This window comes from Notothenia rossii (genome assembly GCF_949606895.1).
Source record: "Notothenia rossii genome assembly, chromosome: 11".
Taxonomy (NCBI): Eukaryota; Metazoa; Chordata; class Actinopteri; order Perciformes; family Nototheniidae; genus Notothenia; species Notothenia rossii.
In genome coordinates this window covers 6113146-6128704 of record NC_136910.1, presented here as the reverse complement: position 1 = coordinate 6128704, position 15559 = coordinate 6113146, and the positions used below count along the sequence as shown (strand labels likewise).

Below are 15559 nucleotides of genomic sequence, written 5' to 3'. Positions count from 1 at the left end.
TATTGAACAGGTTATTTAACAGTGGAATGAAATTATTTTTAAACTATTGGAAAGCACGGAAAATGCGTGTGCATTAAGATTAAACATTAAGATGACATCGTGTACGCAGCTTGCGACGTAACTAGGAGTCTAGTGGATGGTATCAGTACTACAAGTAATACAAATAGAGCATGGGAGAGTGTTTGGTCATAATTACAGATACATTTAGAAAATTCAAGAGTAATGGCTATTGTTTTTGATATTATTGCCATTTTGTGCTCCAGTGGCGCAATCGGTCAGCGCGCGGTACTTATAAGACAGTAACCTGCAGAGTGATGCCGAGGTTGTGAGTTCAAGCCTCACCTGGAGCAGAGAAGTTTTAACCTGCATTCAAAGGATATGATCTGGGTTACACTACTTGGAATGAAGCAGACGGAAAGGGTTTTTCGGTGCTCATTGAGTCATTCATTAAATCCCACAGGCCAAATATTGATGAATGTGACACAAGCCATATGCATTGGACACACGGTAAATATGGTCATATGGCTTTGGTTTGCTTTGGTCACAAAAACAAAATTCAGGAGAGAGAATGAAAAGAAAACTATTGAGAGGCGCTGTAGCTTAGCGGTCAAAGCGCCTGTCTTGTAAACAGGAGATCCTGGGTCCAAATCCCAGCAGTGCCTCTTTGTTACAGAAAATATCTCTTGGATTATCCACCTCCAAATTAGGGGTTTGCTTTATTTTGGGCGTAAAACTATATTAGTGCATTCCCCATCTAATACTTGACGATGACAGGATGCAACATAACAGATCAACATATTGTTATTTTGGGACTTTATGAATACAATATTTAAAAGCCTGAAAGAACATGTGTAGAGATAAAGAGAAACAATGGCATTTAGAAAGTAAGGAGGTAATAATAGTACAAAAAGGCATTGTGGTTTAGTGGTAAAGCGCCTGTCTCGTAAACAGGAGATCCTGGGTTCAAATCCCAGCAGTGCCTCTTTGATACAGAGATTATCTCCAAATTACAAGACTACCTAATAAAAAGTTAGTTTCACATCCCACCACAAAAGTGGCCTCTTCATTGTTCTTTCAAACAAAGTTACGTTTATATTCAGAGTTACTCACCCTAACTCATTGTGAGGATGTATAGGGTTTAAAAAAGAGTCAAATCAATTTCCTTTTAGAAAAAACACTGTTGCAAAGCTGAATGTTTTTGATCTAGTACTTTTTCAATCTGCTATCCCACTGTCTTCTTGCAACACAAATGATGGTGAAGGAGGCGCTGTAGCTTAGCGGTCAAAGCGCCTGTCTTGTAAACAGGAGATCCTGGGTCCAAATCCCAGCAGTGCCTCTATGTTAAGGAAACTATCTCTTGAATCAGGTGTGTTATCTACCTCTGAAATAAGGGTTTGCTTTAGTTTGGCCGTAAACTATATTAGGGCATTACCAATCTAATACCTGACTGTGACAAGCGGACAAACAGGATGCAACATGACAACTAAACATGTTTTCGCTTTGGGATTTTATGAAAGCATATTTTCACAGCGTGAATAAACATTTGCAGAAATAAAATGACACACTGGAAGTTAAAAAGTAAGGAGGTAGTGGATGGAGAAATGGGCGCTGTGGCTACATTTTAAAGCGCCTTGGAACAATGAAAGGAAACTACTGAGCACAGTATCTGAGAAAAACGAAATCTGTAGGAGTGGTGCTGTGGCTTAACGGTAAAGCGCCTGTCTAGTAAACAGGAGATCCTGGGTTCAACTCCCAGCAGCGCCTCTTTGTTACATTGTTGCATCTATTTAAATGCAGCTCTCGTCGTTACCACGTTCAATTACATTGAATAGTAAATGTTTGGTAAGGTTTGTACTTGAAAATGACTTAGGTGATAGTTTAAAGTTGACAGTTATCCACCTCAGAAGTAATGGTTTGGGTTAGTTTGTGTTTATAAGTTAGATTTCTTAAACTAGATGTATATGATGCCCACTGGTACATATCTATATAAGGAACAGTGATTGAGAAAATCATAATTTATAGAGGTTGGGTGTTCCTAAAAGCAACCGTTTTCACTTTCTACTGACAGATTAAAGCCTAAAAGAAAGACTCTTGAGCAGGGATGGGCTACTTGGATGGTGGGGGCCACATCATTTATATACTGGCCACCAGGGGGCAGCAGAGTTACTTGGAACACACACACACACACACACACACACACACACACACACACACACAAATTCCGTGTATTGTGTGTGATTATTAACAAATATACTAAGTCTGACATCTTCATTGACATTTTTCAATCTTTCAGGGAACATCCTCTAAGCTCACTAAACAAATATCAGCTCACAGAAATGTTATTTAATTTTGACAAGTGGCATGTTTGTATTGAACAGGTTATTTAACAGTGGAATGAAATTATTTTAAACTATTGGAAAGCACGGAAAATGCGTGTGCATTAAGATTAAACATTAATATGATATCGTGTACGCAGCTCGCGACGTAACTAGGAGTCTAGTGGACGGTATCGGTACTACAAGTAATACAAATAGAGCAAAGGAGAGTGTTTGGTTATAATAACAGATACATTTAGACAATTCAAGAGTAATAGCTATTGTTTTTGATATTATTGCTATTTTGTGCTCCAGTGGCGCAATCGGTCAGCGCGCGGTACTTATAAGACAGTAACCTGCAGAGTGATGCCGAGGTTGTGAGTTCAAGCCTCACCTGGAGCAGAGAAGTTTTAACCTGCATTCAAAGGATATGATCTGGGTTACACTACTTGGAATGAAGCAGACGGAAAGTGTTTTTCCGTGCTCATTGAGTCATTCATTAAATTTCAAGGGCCAAATATTCATGAATGTGACACAAGCCATATGCATTGGACACACGGTAAATATGGTCATATGGCTTTGGTTTGCTTTGGTCACAAAAAAAAAATTCAGGAGAGAGAATGAAAAGAAAACTATTGAGAGGCGCTGTAGCTTAGCGGTCAAAGCGCCTGTCTTGTAAACAGGAGATCCTGGGTCCAAATCCCAGCAGTGCCTCTTTGTTACAGAAAATATCTCTTGGATTATCCACCTCCAAATTAGGGGTTTTGTTTATTTTGGGCGTACAACTATATTAGTGCATTCGCCATCTAATACTTGACCGTGACAGGATGCAACATTACAGATCAACATATTGTTATTTTGGGACTTTATGAATACATTATTTCACAGCCTGAAAGAACATGTGTAGAGATAAAGATAAATAAATGAATTTTCAAAGTAAGGAGATAGTAATAGTACAACAAGGTGCTGTGGCTTAGTGGTAAAGCGCTTGTCTCGTAAACAGGAGATCCTGGGTTCAAATCCCAGCAGTGCCTCTTTGATACAGAGATTATCTCCAAATTATAAGACTACCCAATAAAAAGTTAGTTTCTCATCCCACCACAAAACTGGCCTCTTCATTGTTCTTTAAAACAAAGTTACTTTTATATTCAGAGTTACTCACCCAAACTCATTGTGAGGACGTATTGGGGTTTAAAAAAGAGTCAAATCAATTTGCTATTAGCAAAAAAACTGTTGCAAAGCTGAGTGTTTTTGATCTAGCAGTTTTTCAATCTGCTATCCCACTGTCTTCTTGCAACACAAATGATGGTGAAGGAGGCGCTGTAGCTTAGCGGTCAAAGCGCCTGTCTTGTAAACAGGAGATCCTGGGTCCAAATCCCAGCAGTGCCTCTATGTTAAGGAAACTATCTCTTGAATCAGGTGTGTTATCTACCTCTGAAATAAGGGTTTGCTTTAGTTTGGCCGTAAACTATATTAGGGCATTACCAATCTAATACCTGACTGTGACAAGCGGACAAACAGGATGCAACATGACAACTAAACATGTTTTCGCTTTGGGATTTTATGAAAGCATATTTTCACAGCGTGAATAAACATTTGCAGAAATAAAATGACACACCGGAAGTTAAAAAGTAAGGAGGTAGTGGATGGAGAAACGGGCGCTGTGGCTACATTTTAAAGCGCCTTGGAACAATGAAAGGAAACTACTGAGCACAGTATCTGAGAAAAACGAAAACTGTAGGAGTGGTGCTGTGGCTTAGCGGTAAAGCGCCTGTCTAGTAAACAGGAGATCCTGGGTTCAACTCCCAGCAGTGCCTCTTTGTTACATAGAGCATCTGTTTAGATGCAGCTCTTTTTTGTTACCACGTTCAATTACATTCAATAGTAAATGTTTGGTAAGGTTTGTACTTGAAAATGACTTAGGTGATAGTTTAAAGTTGACAGTTATCCACTTCAGAAGTAATGGTTTGGGTTAATTTGTGTTTATAAGTTAGATTTTACAGGAGATCCTGGATCCAAATCCCAGCAGTGCCTCTATGTTAAGGAAACTATCTCAGCTCGACTGAGCCTTCTATTCCCATAGCACTCAGTAGTAATGATTTTATGTGTTTTTTTATTGATAAAACTGTTAATCTTAGAAACAAAATTAATGACCTCTTGCCTTTGACCAGTATAGTGTTATCAACAGCTCCCGGTAACATAATTTCTAATATTACACTATATAGTAAACTAGAATGATTTTCAGCCATAAACCTTGAACAATTACATTTAATGATTCTCTCTTCTAAACCATCAACGTGTAACTTCGACCCAATTCCAACTAAGCTGTTAAAAGAAGTTTTTCCATTAATTAGCACTTCTTTATTAAATATTATGAATATGTCTTTATTACCAGGCTATGTTCCACAATCATTCAAAGTAGCAGTGATAAAACCGCTTCTTAAAAGCACAACCTCGATCCAGAGGTTTTAGCCAACTATAGACCTATTTCTAATCTTCCATTCCTCTCAAAGATTCTTGAGAAAGCGGTCGCAAAACAGCTGTGTGATTACTTAAAAAACTATGATTTATTTGAAGATTTTCAGTCTGGCTTTAGAACACAACATAGCACAGAGACAGCTCTGGTTAAAGTCACAAATGACATTCTAATAGCCTCAGACAAGGGACTTGTCTCTATTCTTGTCTTGCTCGATCTCAGTGCTGCATTTGATACTATCGACCATGATATCCTATTGCAAAGACTAGAGCACTTAGTTGGCATACAGGGAACTGCTTTAGGCTGGTTTAGGTCCCATCTATCTGAACGCTCTCAGTTTGTACGTTTCAACGATGAATCTTCCATGCAAACCAAAGTTAGCCATGGAGTGCCACAGGGCTCAGTGCTCGGACCTATTTTGTTCACATTATATATGCTTCCGTTAGGCAATATTATAAGGAATCATTCTGTAAATTGTCATTGTTATGCGGATGATACTCAACTATATTTATCAATCAAGCCTGATGAAATTAATCATCTAAATAAAATTCAAGACTGCCTCAAGGACTTAAAAACGTGGATGACCTTAAACTTTTTGATGTTAAACACGACCAAAACTGAAGTTATTGTACTCGGCCCGAAGAATCTACGAAACAAATGATCTAAAGATATACTTACTATGGATGGCATTAATTTGGCCTCCAGTGAGATTGTAAGGAACCTTGGTGTTATATTTGATCAGGATTAATCCTTTAATGCCCACATACAATCAATTTCAAGGACCGCCTACTTCCATCTACGTAACATTGAAAAAATCAGCCACATCTTGCCTCAAACCGATGCAGAGAAACTAGTCCATGCATTTGTTACTTCAAGGCTGGATTATTGTAACTCCTTATTATCAGGGTGTACCAAGAAGTCAGTCAAGTCGCTTCAGCTGATTCAAAATGCTGCAGCTCGTGTACTAACCAGAGTTAGGAAAAGGGACCACATTACTCCTGTTCTGGCTGCCTTACACTGGCTCCCTATAGAACACAGGATAAAATGTAAAATTCTTCTTCTTGCCTACAAAGCCCTTAATGGGCAGGTGCCATCTTACCTTAAAGAACTCATTATACCCTACTGTCCTACTAGGGCATTGCGTTCCAAGAATGCAGGGTTGTTGGTTGTTCCTAGAGTCTCTAAAAGTACAATGGGAGCGAGAGCCTTTTCTTATCAAGCTCCACTTTTGTGGAATCAGCTTCCAGTTTGTATTGTGGCGGGAGACACCCTATCCGTTCTTAAGAGTGTGTTTAGGACCTTCCTTTTTGATAAAGCTCATAGTTAGGGCTGATTAGATTCAGCCCCTAGTTTTGCTGATATAGGCTTAGTTTGTCGGGGGACATCTTACTTCTTCCTTCTCTCTGTCTATACCTGTGTACTCTCATGCTCCGAATAACCCAGCTTCCCCAAATGTCTTTCTTTTTGGTGTCTATATACGCCGGGATCCGGAGTCATGGATGATCCTGTTGCTGTGGTCCTGAGTCCTGGATCTTGAGTCGTGGCTGTGGTCCTGGATCATAAGTCCTGGATGGATATCCTTGTGGATTCATCTTCCTATTATACACACATGCATTTCCAAACATTTGGACTACCTGTTTTGCAATGTATTATCTTTTCAATGTACACACGGCATCTATTGCACGTCTGACCGTCCTGGGAGAGGGATCCCTCCTCTGTTGCTCTCCCTGAGGTTTCTCCCATTTTTCCCTTTAAACTGTGGGTTTTCTCCAGAATTTTTCCTTGTACGATGTGAGGGTGTAAGGACAGAGGGTGTCGGATTGCCATACTGATATTCTGTAAAAACTGTGAAGTCCACTGAGACAAATGTAACATTTGTGATATTGGGCTATATGAATAAACATTGATTGATTGATTGATTGATAGATTGATTGAATCAGGTGTGTTATCCACCTCTGAAATAAGGGTTTGGTTTAGTTTGGGCGTAAACTATATTAGGGCATTACCAATCTAATACCTGACTGTGACAAGCGGACAAACAGGATGCAACATGACAACTAAACATGTTTTCGGTTTGGGATTTTATGAAAGAATATTTTCACAGCGTGAATAAACATTTGTAGAAATAAAATGACACGCTGGAAGTAAAAAAGTAAGGAGGTAGTGGATGGAGGAACGGGCGCTGTGACTACATTTTAAAGCGCCTTTGAACAATGAAAGGAAACTACTGAGCACAGTATTTGAGAAAAACAAAAACTAAGTTAGTTAGTTAGTCTAACTCCCGCCTCCTCCAGCCTGATCCAAATAAGGGCAAAGAGGCGGGACCTGCTGTCACCAAGCTGGAAACTCCAGAGATAGCTGAGGCAAACAAGCTAAGCTAACATGCTCAGCAGTGCTGGCTGCTCTGCGATGCTAGCTGGCTAACCTACGTCTGTTGCTCCCCCTCTGTACACTGCTGTAGCATTTTACGTTTCTAAGGTAAGCGGACAAAAACTATTCAGTAGAACTATAAATAATAGTAATAATAACTAACTAACTCAACTTGAAACTCCGTTGAAAGTTAGTTAATAATAATCTAAGTTATTGAGTTTTAAGGATGATACTTCAGAATCTTAAAATCCCTTAAGGTTTGTATATAATTGTGCGTAATTCAAGTCTGGAATCAAGCAAATATTAATATGTTTGCATGACATTAGTTACTTATATTTTGCTGTCACAGTGATACCGGAGGGTTGTACTTGTGTCCTATTTTCCCCAAACCCTGACAACTGCAGGACACACACAACCAAACACACTAACAAACAAAGAATAAACACATACACAAATAGATAAAAAAACATTTTGTTTGAATTTTTTATTTGATTAGTATGAAGTCTAACATGTTTTAGACCAAGATGGCAGGATTAATATTTCATGTATATACATTAGGCTATGTACTGAAATCCACATGCAGATATAATTTTTTTTAAACCACAACAAGCTACGGTAAAATGACTTGAACTATAGAAGAAAATACGAATGTAAAGCCTTAATAAAAATATAAAATCAATAATAGTGTTTCCATAGCATGTCCACAAAGAAGCAACACTCACAGTTTTCAATATATAATATAAAGTCATATATTACTGTAACTTTACTGTAGGAGATATTTATGTAAATTGTTGGCATTTCATTTGATTATGATAGATATATCAGGCAGTATTATTCTAGACACTTAGGGCTGGTGATTAGATGCAGAAGGTTGTATATAAGGGCACATAGTTGACAGGAGAGGGACAGCACAGGTAGAGGGAGCGCACACAGTTCTCACAAGATCTACAGACTAGAACACTCACTTGCAGAATTGGAAAGTCTCTTAATGTTCAACAATTAAGAGAACATGCCATTACATTTACAATACTTCTTTGTACGGTTACACCATGGCTGTTCAAGTGATCGACACAGTGTTATGAGTGAACATCAACATTAAAGGCAGATTAAAATGTGTAATGTGACATAGCACAATGTAGTAGATTAATTACAACGCAAAGTGTCTGCCTATCTTAAGTTAATATTTATAATAGTAACATATGGCTGCATACTCTTTATTGACACTTGCTGTCATTAATTAGAAATAACTGTTGATGAATGGTTTCCCCCTGTGGGTTCATGTATTGATTCCTAACAAGTCAGTTGAACCCTCGACCCCCTCTTAAAAATAACAATAAGTTTTGTTTAAAACGTTGGTTCTGACGAACCAACCTAAACTACGGATGTGAAACTGACTACAGATGCGTTAAAGAACATGTTAATTGAAGCAATGTCCTAATCAAGTCAGCCTGAAGACAGGTTTTAAAGTTCATCAAAATGTGTTGCTATGATAAATATAAAGTTTAGATGATCGAAAGGGTTAGTGTTAGGGTCAGGGTAAGCGATTGAGAAATGTGTCCCTGACCTGTGCATCACTGCTTGCACTTGGTAGACTCGCACTTTGAAGCAATAGTTAATTTAGTAGACTGTTTCCCTGTGGATATGTTTGGCTTTTGAATTTGTGACAGACTCTAGTTGTGCAAGTTTATTCCACAGACATGTGCTGCCTTCAGTAGAAGAATGTATCATCAGTTCTCTCTGGTGACAAACTTGCAAAGATACAAGTCGGTTAGTAAAAAAAACATGTTTCTGAATAGACCCCAATTGTTTACCACTACTCGTGGTTTGCATTCATCCATTTTGAAAAGATGACAACCAAAAACAGAGCGGACACTATGACATAGACAAAAAAGAAAATGATGTCCAATTTTTTAGCCACCCTGGTCCAGTAGTCGGGCGTCCTTTCTTCCTTCCTGCTGAGGAGCAGAGAGAGTGCTTTCACCGCCTCACTCAGCTCATCTGGGAGCTTCTCCAGGGAATCGGACTCCTCCATCAGTTGGCTTCTTTTGTCCTGCAGACGTTTTTTGGTGGATTGATCATTAACAAGATTATGAACCATTACAAATAGAAAACGGTTCAACCTTTAACATTCTTGATTTGTGTCCATTGTGCTCAAAGAATACAAATATTTCACATTCATAATCCAACGGCAACATCTCTTCCCACAAACAAACCTCTGAAACTGTGAGTAACCCTAAACTGTTTTATACTGTACTAGTATTTATTTTAGTTTAATTTTTTTAATTTAGGAACACATTCCCTTTACAGAGTAACCCAATCCTCACCTCTTTGCCCAACGACAGCACTTCAGATGGCGGTTCATCAGACACATTACACACAGAAGCACAGTGAGTCCATTTCTTCACATCTGAAAGGAAATTGTTGACACATGACAACGGCATGTTCAGAAGATGGATTATTAGTCCTACATTTTTCTTTGTGTATTCAAATAATATAAATAAAGTGTCCATCATAGTTGCCCTGTTTGTCTCCTCAGTCCTTACTCAGGCATTTATCTGCGTTGTTTCCTTCAGAGTCAGAGTCTCTATCAATCAGATACATCACCAAAATCGTCTCCAGAAGGCTGATCATCATCAAACCAAATATCCCAATGCAGAAGACCGCTAAAGAGAAAAGGCAACGTCATGAAAGTGACACTGTTAGAGCCATTTTCCTTTTGTTATTATTGTCTGAATGTTAGGCTTAATAATAATAATAATATAAATTAGATTATACTGTAAATTATCGTTTTTTTTTGTGAGTCACACTATGGTTTAAAATGTATTAATTTAAGGCTCACTTATTATTTGTTATGTGCGTCAGTATCCCGTGCATGGCTATATGCCTATATATGGTAGGTGGTCAGACACAGCTGATGGTGATGAGACAGGGAAACGGAAAAGTCTTTTGACCGTGTTCTTTTTGTTCTTTTGGAGACTGTTAACGTTTATTTAGTATGAAGCGAAGAAATGTGTCCTACTGTTTCTATGCCGTCTGGACTAACTAATAAAGCTCATCTGATTCAACCACGTTCTCAGCTATTGTTTGGAAACAGAGAGGCGCGTCAAAACCCACAACCCCGAGGTGGCTATTAAATTGTACACAAGGATTAAAACGCCACCACAGACACCAATGACAAGAAACTAAGTCAGTTCATGTGTTGTTTCTGCTTAATGGAAATGAAAGTGAAATCAAATAATGACTGAGTTGCTTTACCTATAAGCGGTAACCTGTCTGAAGAGGAAGGCAGAATGTCGTTGAGAATAAGCTGCATCACAGTGACAGCGAGCAGCACAGTGACCTTGAAGCTGAGCTTCTCGCCCCCGCTGTCTGAGATCAGGAAGGAGGCCAAGTCCAGACAGAAGAAGAAAAGGATGGGCACTAAGAAGTTGGCGATGTAGAGCGCAGAATGCCTCTTCATCGTGATCTGTGAAACTTCTAATGGTCAGTTGGTTCATGATACTCAAATACATTTGTTTTAAGCAAATTATGTCAAATCAGAATCAGGATAACTTTATTAGACATTTACATTGTAAAAATTAAAACCATTTTGACAATGAATTCATCAGTAGAGCTGCTTTGTGTGTTTTATATTATATTATATTTTGGTAATGGATTGATAAACACACTGCTGCAACAAACGTCTGGAGAATTTAATCATGCATTCAGCAGCTAAGGAGACACATATTCCCCTAAGGAGATGGTAGAGACCGAAAACAGAACTAAGAATAGACGTGAATATTGAGCTTAAATTGCCAAGGTGTTCAGAAACACTAACCCAAATTAATTCCAATGTTGCTCCAGTACTAATGTATGTGTTCATAAGTGTGATGGAAACTTCTGAAGCAATGGAGACGAAACTCAGAGAGACAGGGGGAGAGCTGGAACTTTGATGGCAAACACTGATGGTTTATTTGGAGCTTCGGCCGGAGAATTCACAAGACAGGTGCTGTGCCACAGCTGTTGCCAATCCAATTCTGAAGATCTCTACCCCAGACCCCTGTATATAGCTCTGAGAGAATAATCTACATTGTGCATTACAAGATAAAGCAGGCAAAGCACTATAACACCTCTATCAGCTGACGCCAACAGGCAGGGACAGGGAGACCAAACACTGAGAGCACAGCAGCCCAAGTTTGTAGGCCTGTGCTCAGTGAGGGCAGTACAAACTGAGAAACTGGGTCAAAGGTATGGGCCTAGGAAAATATTTCCTCAACAATAAGAAACAGTTTGACTAATTGTTTCCGTTTACACCCAGTGTCCAAAAAAGAAAAGCTGTAGATGTTGGTTTAAGTAGAATATATAACTCCTGCAAACTGTCCTCTAAACTGGCAGTCACAGATTTCCATCATATTATAAATATGCCAGAGTGTTTATTTCTGCTTTTTATATTGCAGGTTAAATGCAAAAGCAGCAAGTGGAACTTCAGAAATCTACATTTTGATAGTAAAATGTCCTCAATACTTACAGTATAAACAATCCTGCTTTGCGTAAATCCATGGGTGTTGAGAGTTGTTTTGTTGACTGTCAAGTTGAGGAACAGCCACTCATACTGGTTCCCTATATCTTCAAGAGTCCACTTAGTCAAAAGTTCATTGTTGCCAATGACGTCAAACGTAATGCCATCATCTGAAGTGAAAATAATATGGGTTTTCTTATCCGGTCAACAAAGAAGAAATGCATGTGGGCACACACACACACACACACACACACACACACACACACACACACACACACACACACACACACACACACACACACACACACACACACACACACACACACACACACACACACACACACACACACACACACACACACACACACACACACACACACACACACACACACACACACACACACACACACACACACACACACACACACACACACACACACACACACACACACACACACACACTTTAGATTAATGCCTAACTTGCAGACTCACCAGTGTATATAATTGACTTGAAAGACAAGTTGCAGCTCTGAACGTCGAAGGGAAATTGGTAAACTTGCATCTTGCATGTGCTGACCACCATAAGGTAATTAACATCTACAACGTAACCAGTAGAGTTAAGGGTGACATAAGGACTCTGAGGAGCCTTGTCCTTCTGCATCCTGTAGGAAAATACATACAGGAACAATATAAACCATTTATCATAAATCTACATTAACAATGATAGTGTTTTAGTGTTAAACTCTTTAGTTTACTCTAGTTATTATGCAGGAGAGCAGAGCAGGGTGGGCCCACGCACAGGATTAATGTAGGTTACCAGGAATAAACAGAGCAGGGCAAGGCAGGGCAGGCAAGGCAAACCAAACTAAACAGAAACCTCCCCATGAACAAAAAAAGGGTCTGCCTTATCATTGCACTTTTAGTTGCCACCAGGATTTTATTGCTTTTATGAATTTTCTTTTTTTTGTTTGTTTGTTTGTTTTGTTTTTAATGATTATGTGTTGAATGCCTATGTGAAGCACTTTGAATTGCGATCTTAAAATGTGCTATACAAATAAAATAAACTTGACCCTTGACCCTTTGTCTCTCCCTTGTTTGTGTAACCAGTAAATATTGTATTCATTATTCCATGTACATATTAATTAAACCCTAATGGGGTGTATTAATTAAGATATTTAATGTTTTTCGAGTGCAATATTAAGCCTGACATATCTTCTAAAAAAGTAGAACATAGAAAACATAGAAGTAAGTCTGTTCCAAGAGATTGGTAAGATTGTAAAAATACAACACATTTGTGTAAAAGATATAATTGGAATAATATAACATGTTTGAAAGTTGTAGCACAATCGTTTTTACATCCAAATGATTTAGTTTGTGTGTCCTTCCTAACAGTAACACGCTCTATCATCAGTTTCTGTTGTGAGTGTGTGTATTTGTGAGTAAGCACAAACATTCAAACTTACATCTCTTCAATCATCAGATCTGGTTTCCACAACAAATCAGCAGGAAGAACTAGATATGTAATTCCACAAAATTCATCTGGATCCCAATGTATGTCAGGATCTCTCCACTTCTACAGAGAAAAACAAAGAAGGAAGGAGATCCGGAAGAAAGGAAGGAAGAAGGGGGAGAAAGAGAAATAAAAGCTGAAAAGATGCAGTTAAATTAAAATAACTTTCACCCATGATGATTATGAAAACTGCCGTCTTTCTCAAAGACAACTCACCATATAAACCCAAATGTAGGAAACCAAAGTCTGGTCAATCTCTCTCTGTAAGCAAAAGAAATGTGTGAAAATGGGCAGCACAATTAACATTTCACTCTGACAGTTTGGATACAAAATAAAAAATATATAAGATGCAATTGGTGATCAGGTGAGACTTGCCAAACAAGTTAGGTAGAAGGACATGCACATGTGTAGACCAAATGTAGTTAGTGCTGTATAAACCTGATGAGACTATAAGCTGAATTAAGTCCTGTAAGTCAAAAGGTTACAAAACACTTGTGCTTCCCAGTATTTATGTTGTTAGCCTTTAGACCTCTGGAGTAGGCCACAGGGCACTCTAACATAATATTCTGCAGTTTAGCATTTACAGGAAATTTGAGGGCATCAAGTATGTATGAGAGCCAATCAGAACCAACAAAGTTCAGCAGTGTATTTGTAGATTTTAAAACCAGAAGTCTTTCCCATAATCTTCTGAGTGAATTTGTTACATTATTTTAGGTCTTATATGCTTACATCAGTATGGATGGCAGTGTAAGTGGTGTAATCTATTAAAGCGCTAGCACATGGCTTTTTCCTTGAGGCAGTTGGTATCAGAACCAACCACTTTTGTGTCACTAATGATTAGCGTGTTTGTAGAATGTATGTTGAGGTGTTATTCTGTTCCTTTTGTATTAGCTTACCCTACATTTTAGTTTGATGTCACTGATACCAATTGCTTTTTTCTCTTCATCTATTTACCATGTGTTTACAGGGTTTGATCATATTTTATTTTATTTTGTTTAATTATTTAACAGCTGCATCCACCGCAAAAAAACGTGTTTCTGGGCACATGGCCTTCATTTTCACAACAACAAAAAAAACATAACCTTTTTGACAGATCGAATATAGATTATCAATAAAATAAAGCATCATTTAAAACTTACCACATCTAGAATGCCATAGATCAACATAAAAATGAATACTTCTGTAGTATTTCTGGTGTCACCAGGTCGAACCATTGAGTGCATGTCCTTATTTTGGGTCAGGTTCAGATAGTTCAAAATATTACGATAACGGCAGGTAACATCAGAATCCTCGGATTCTATTGGGATGATAAGAAGACAATACCTCTGTCAGAAAGGTACTTCTTTCAGTTAAACCATCCAAATGTTACCATGATTACGTTACATTTCATTTAGCTGAGGCTTTTATCCAAATCGACTTACAATAAGTGCATTCGACCAAGAAGATACAAACTTGAAGAAAAAAGAATCATATAAGTACACTAGAAAATGCATTTCCTGCAGAATATGCATTTCCTGCAGAAAAAGTGTGTGAATGCTGTAAACTGTGAACATCTGTGGCTGAATTTAGCTGAAAATGCAGAAAAAGCTGAATATTTTATTAGCTGAATGGTAGCTGCTTTTAGCTAAAAAAAACAAGTGTGTTGCTGAACTTAGCGGAGAAATGCAGAAAGGTTAAATGATTTGAATCAAATTGTTACGGCTCAAATGTATTGGAATGACTTTGTTGAAAACTTGAAAGTGAAATGTTAAACTGGAAGAGTAGGAAAAATAGTGAAGAAGCTTAATATTTAAAAGAAAAGGTTTAAAAAAGGTATAAACAACAACATGTATAGCCTCAATGTCCTGAAATAGCTGAATAATGTAATAGTTGAATGTTTTCTGCAGCTGAAAGTAGGCTGAAGGAGTTACATATCAGATGTAAGTAGTAGTGAATGAATGTGTATTGGGAAGAGAAAAGAAAGTAAAAAGGCTTGGGAAAACAGCGGAATATTTTGACTAAAACCATAAATCACCAATAATATATAAAATATGTGGAACATGTTGAAGTCAGTATGAAGTTTCCATCAGACAGAAAATAATAGACTGAGACAGTCTGTTAACGTCCAGTCTATTTGTCAGTGTTTGTTTCTGTGCTGAGCACCTACTCATAACAAATAATCATAACACCTGTGTGAGCCCAGAGATCAAAGGTTTCAATCTGCTCAGCAACACCATGGCAACCAACTGTAGCACTGTGTACCATTAAGAATGCATTGAGGATTATATCTGACAATTTTGCCACCTGTTCAAAAACTATGGCTCCTATAAAACAATGACCAGAAAATGAGCATCAGGGAACCCCAATGAACTGATATATGTGTTTTTTTTGGGTTTTGTGTGGTAAATGTG

General features: G+C 38.1%; 1 protein-coding gene and 1 long non-coding RNA gene across 2 annotated transcripts; one reads left to right on the top strand and one right to left on the bottom strand.

Moving 5' to 3' along the window:
- The first annotated feature begins 7188 nt into the window (after positions 1-7188).
- Positions 7189-10090, top strand: LOC307025500. The gene is made up of 3 exons (XR_013804179.1): positions 7189-7269; positions 9450-9548; positions 9735-10090. It is a non-coding gene; the product is annotated as an uncharacterized lncRNA (long non-coding RNA).
- LOC307025499 (5-hydroxytryptamine receptor 3A-like) lies at positions 7839-14443 on the bottom strand. Its single transcript, XM_079660224.1, has 9 exons — positions 14309-14443; positions 13386-13430; positions 13123-13232; positions 12152-12321; positions 11669-11829; positions 10417-10627; positions 9705-9824; positions 9486-9568; positions 7839-9211 (listed from the first exon to the last, which is right to left on the bottom strand). The coding sequence occupies exons 1-9, from the start codon at positions 14390-14392 to the stop codon at positions 8975-8977; spliced, it is 1221 nt and encodes a 406-aa protein (XP_079516350.1). The 5' UTR covers positions 14393-14443; the 3' UTR covers positions 7839-8974.
- Between the last annotated feature and the right edge of the window lie 1116 nt (positions 14444-15559).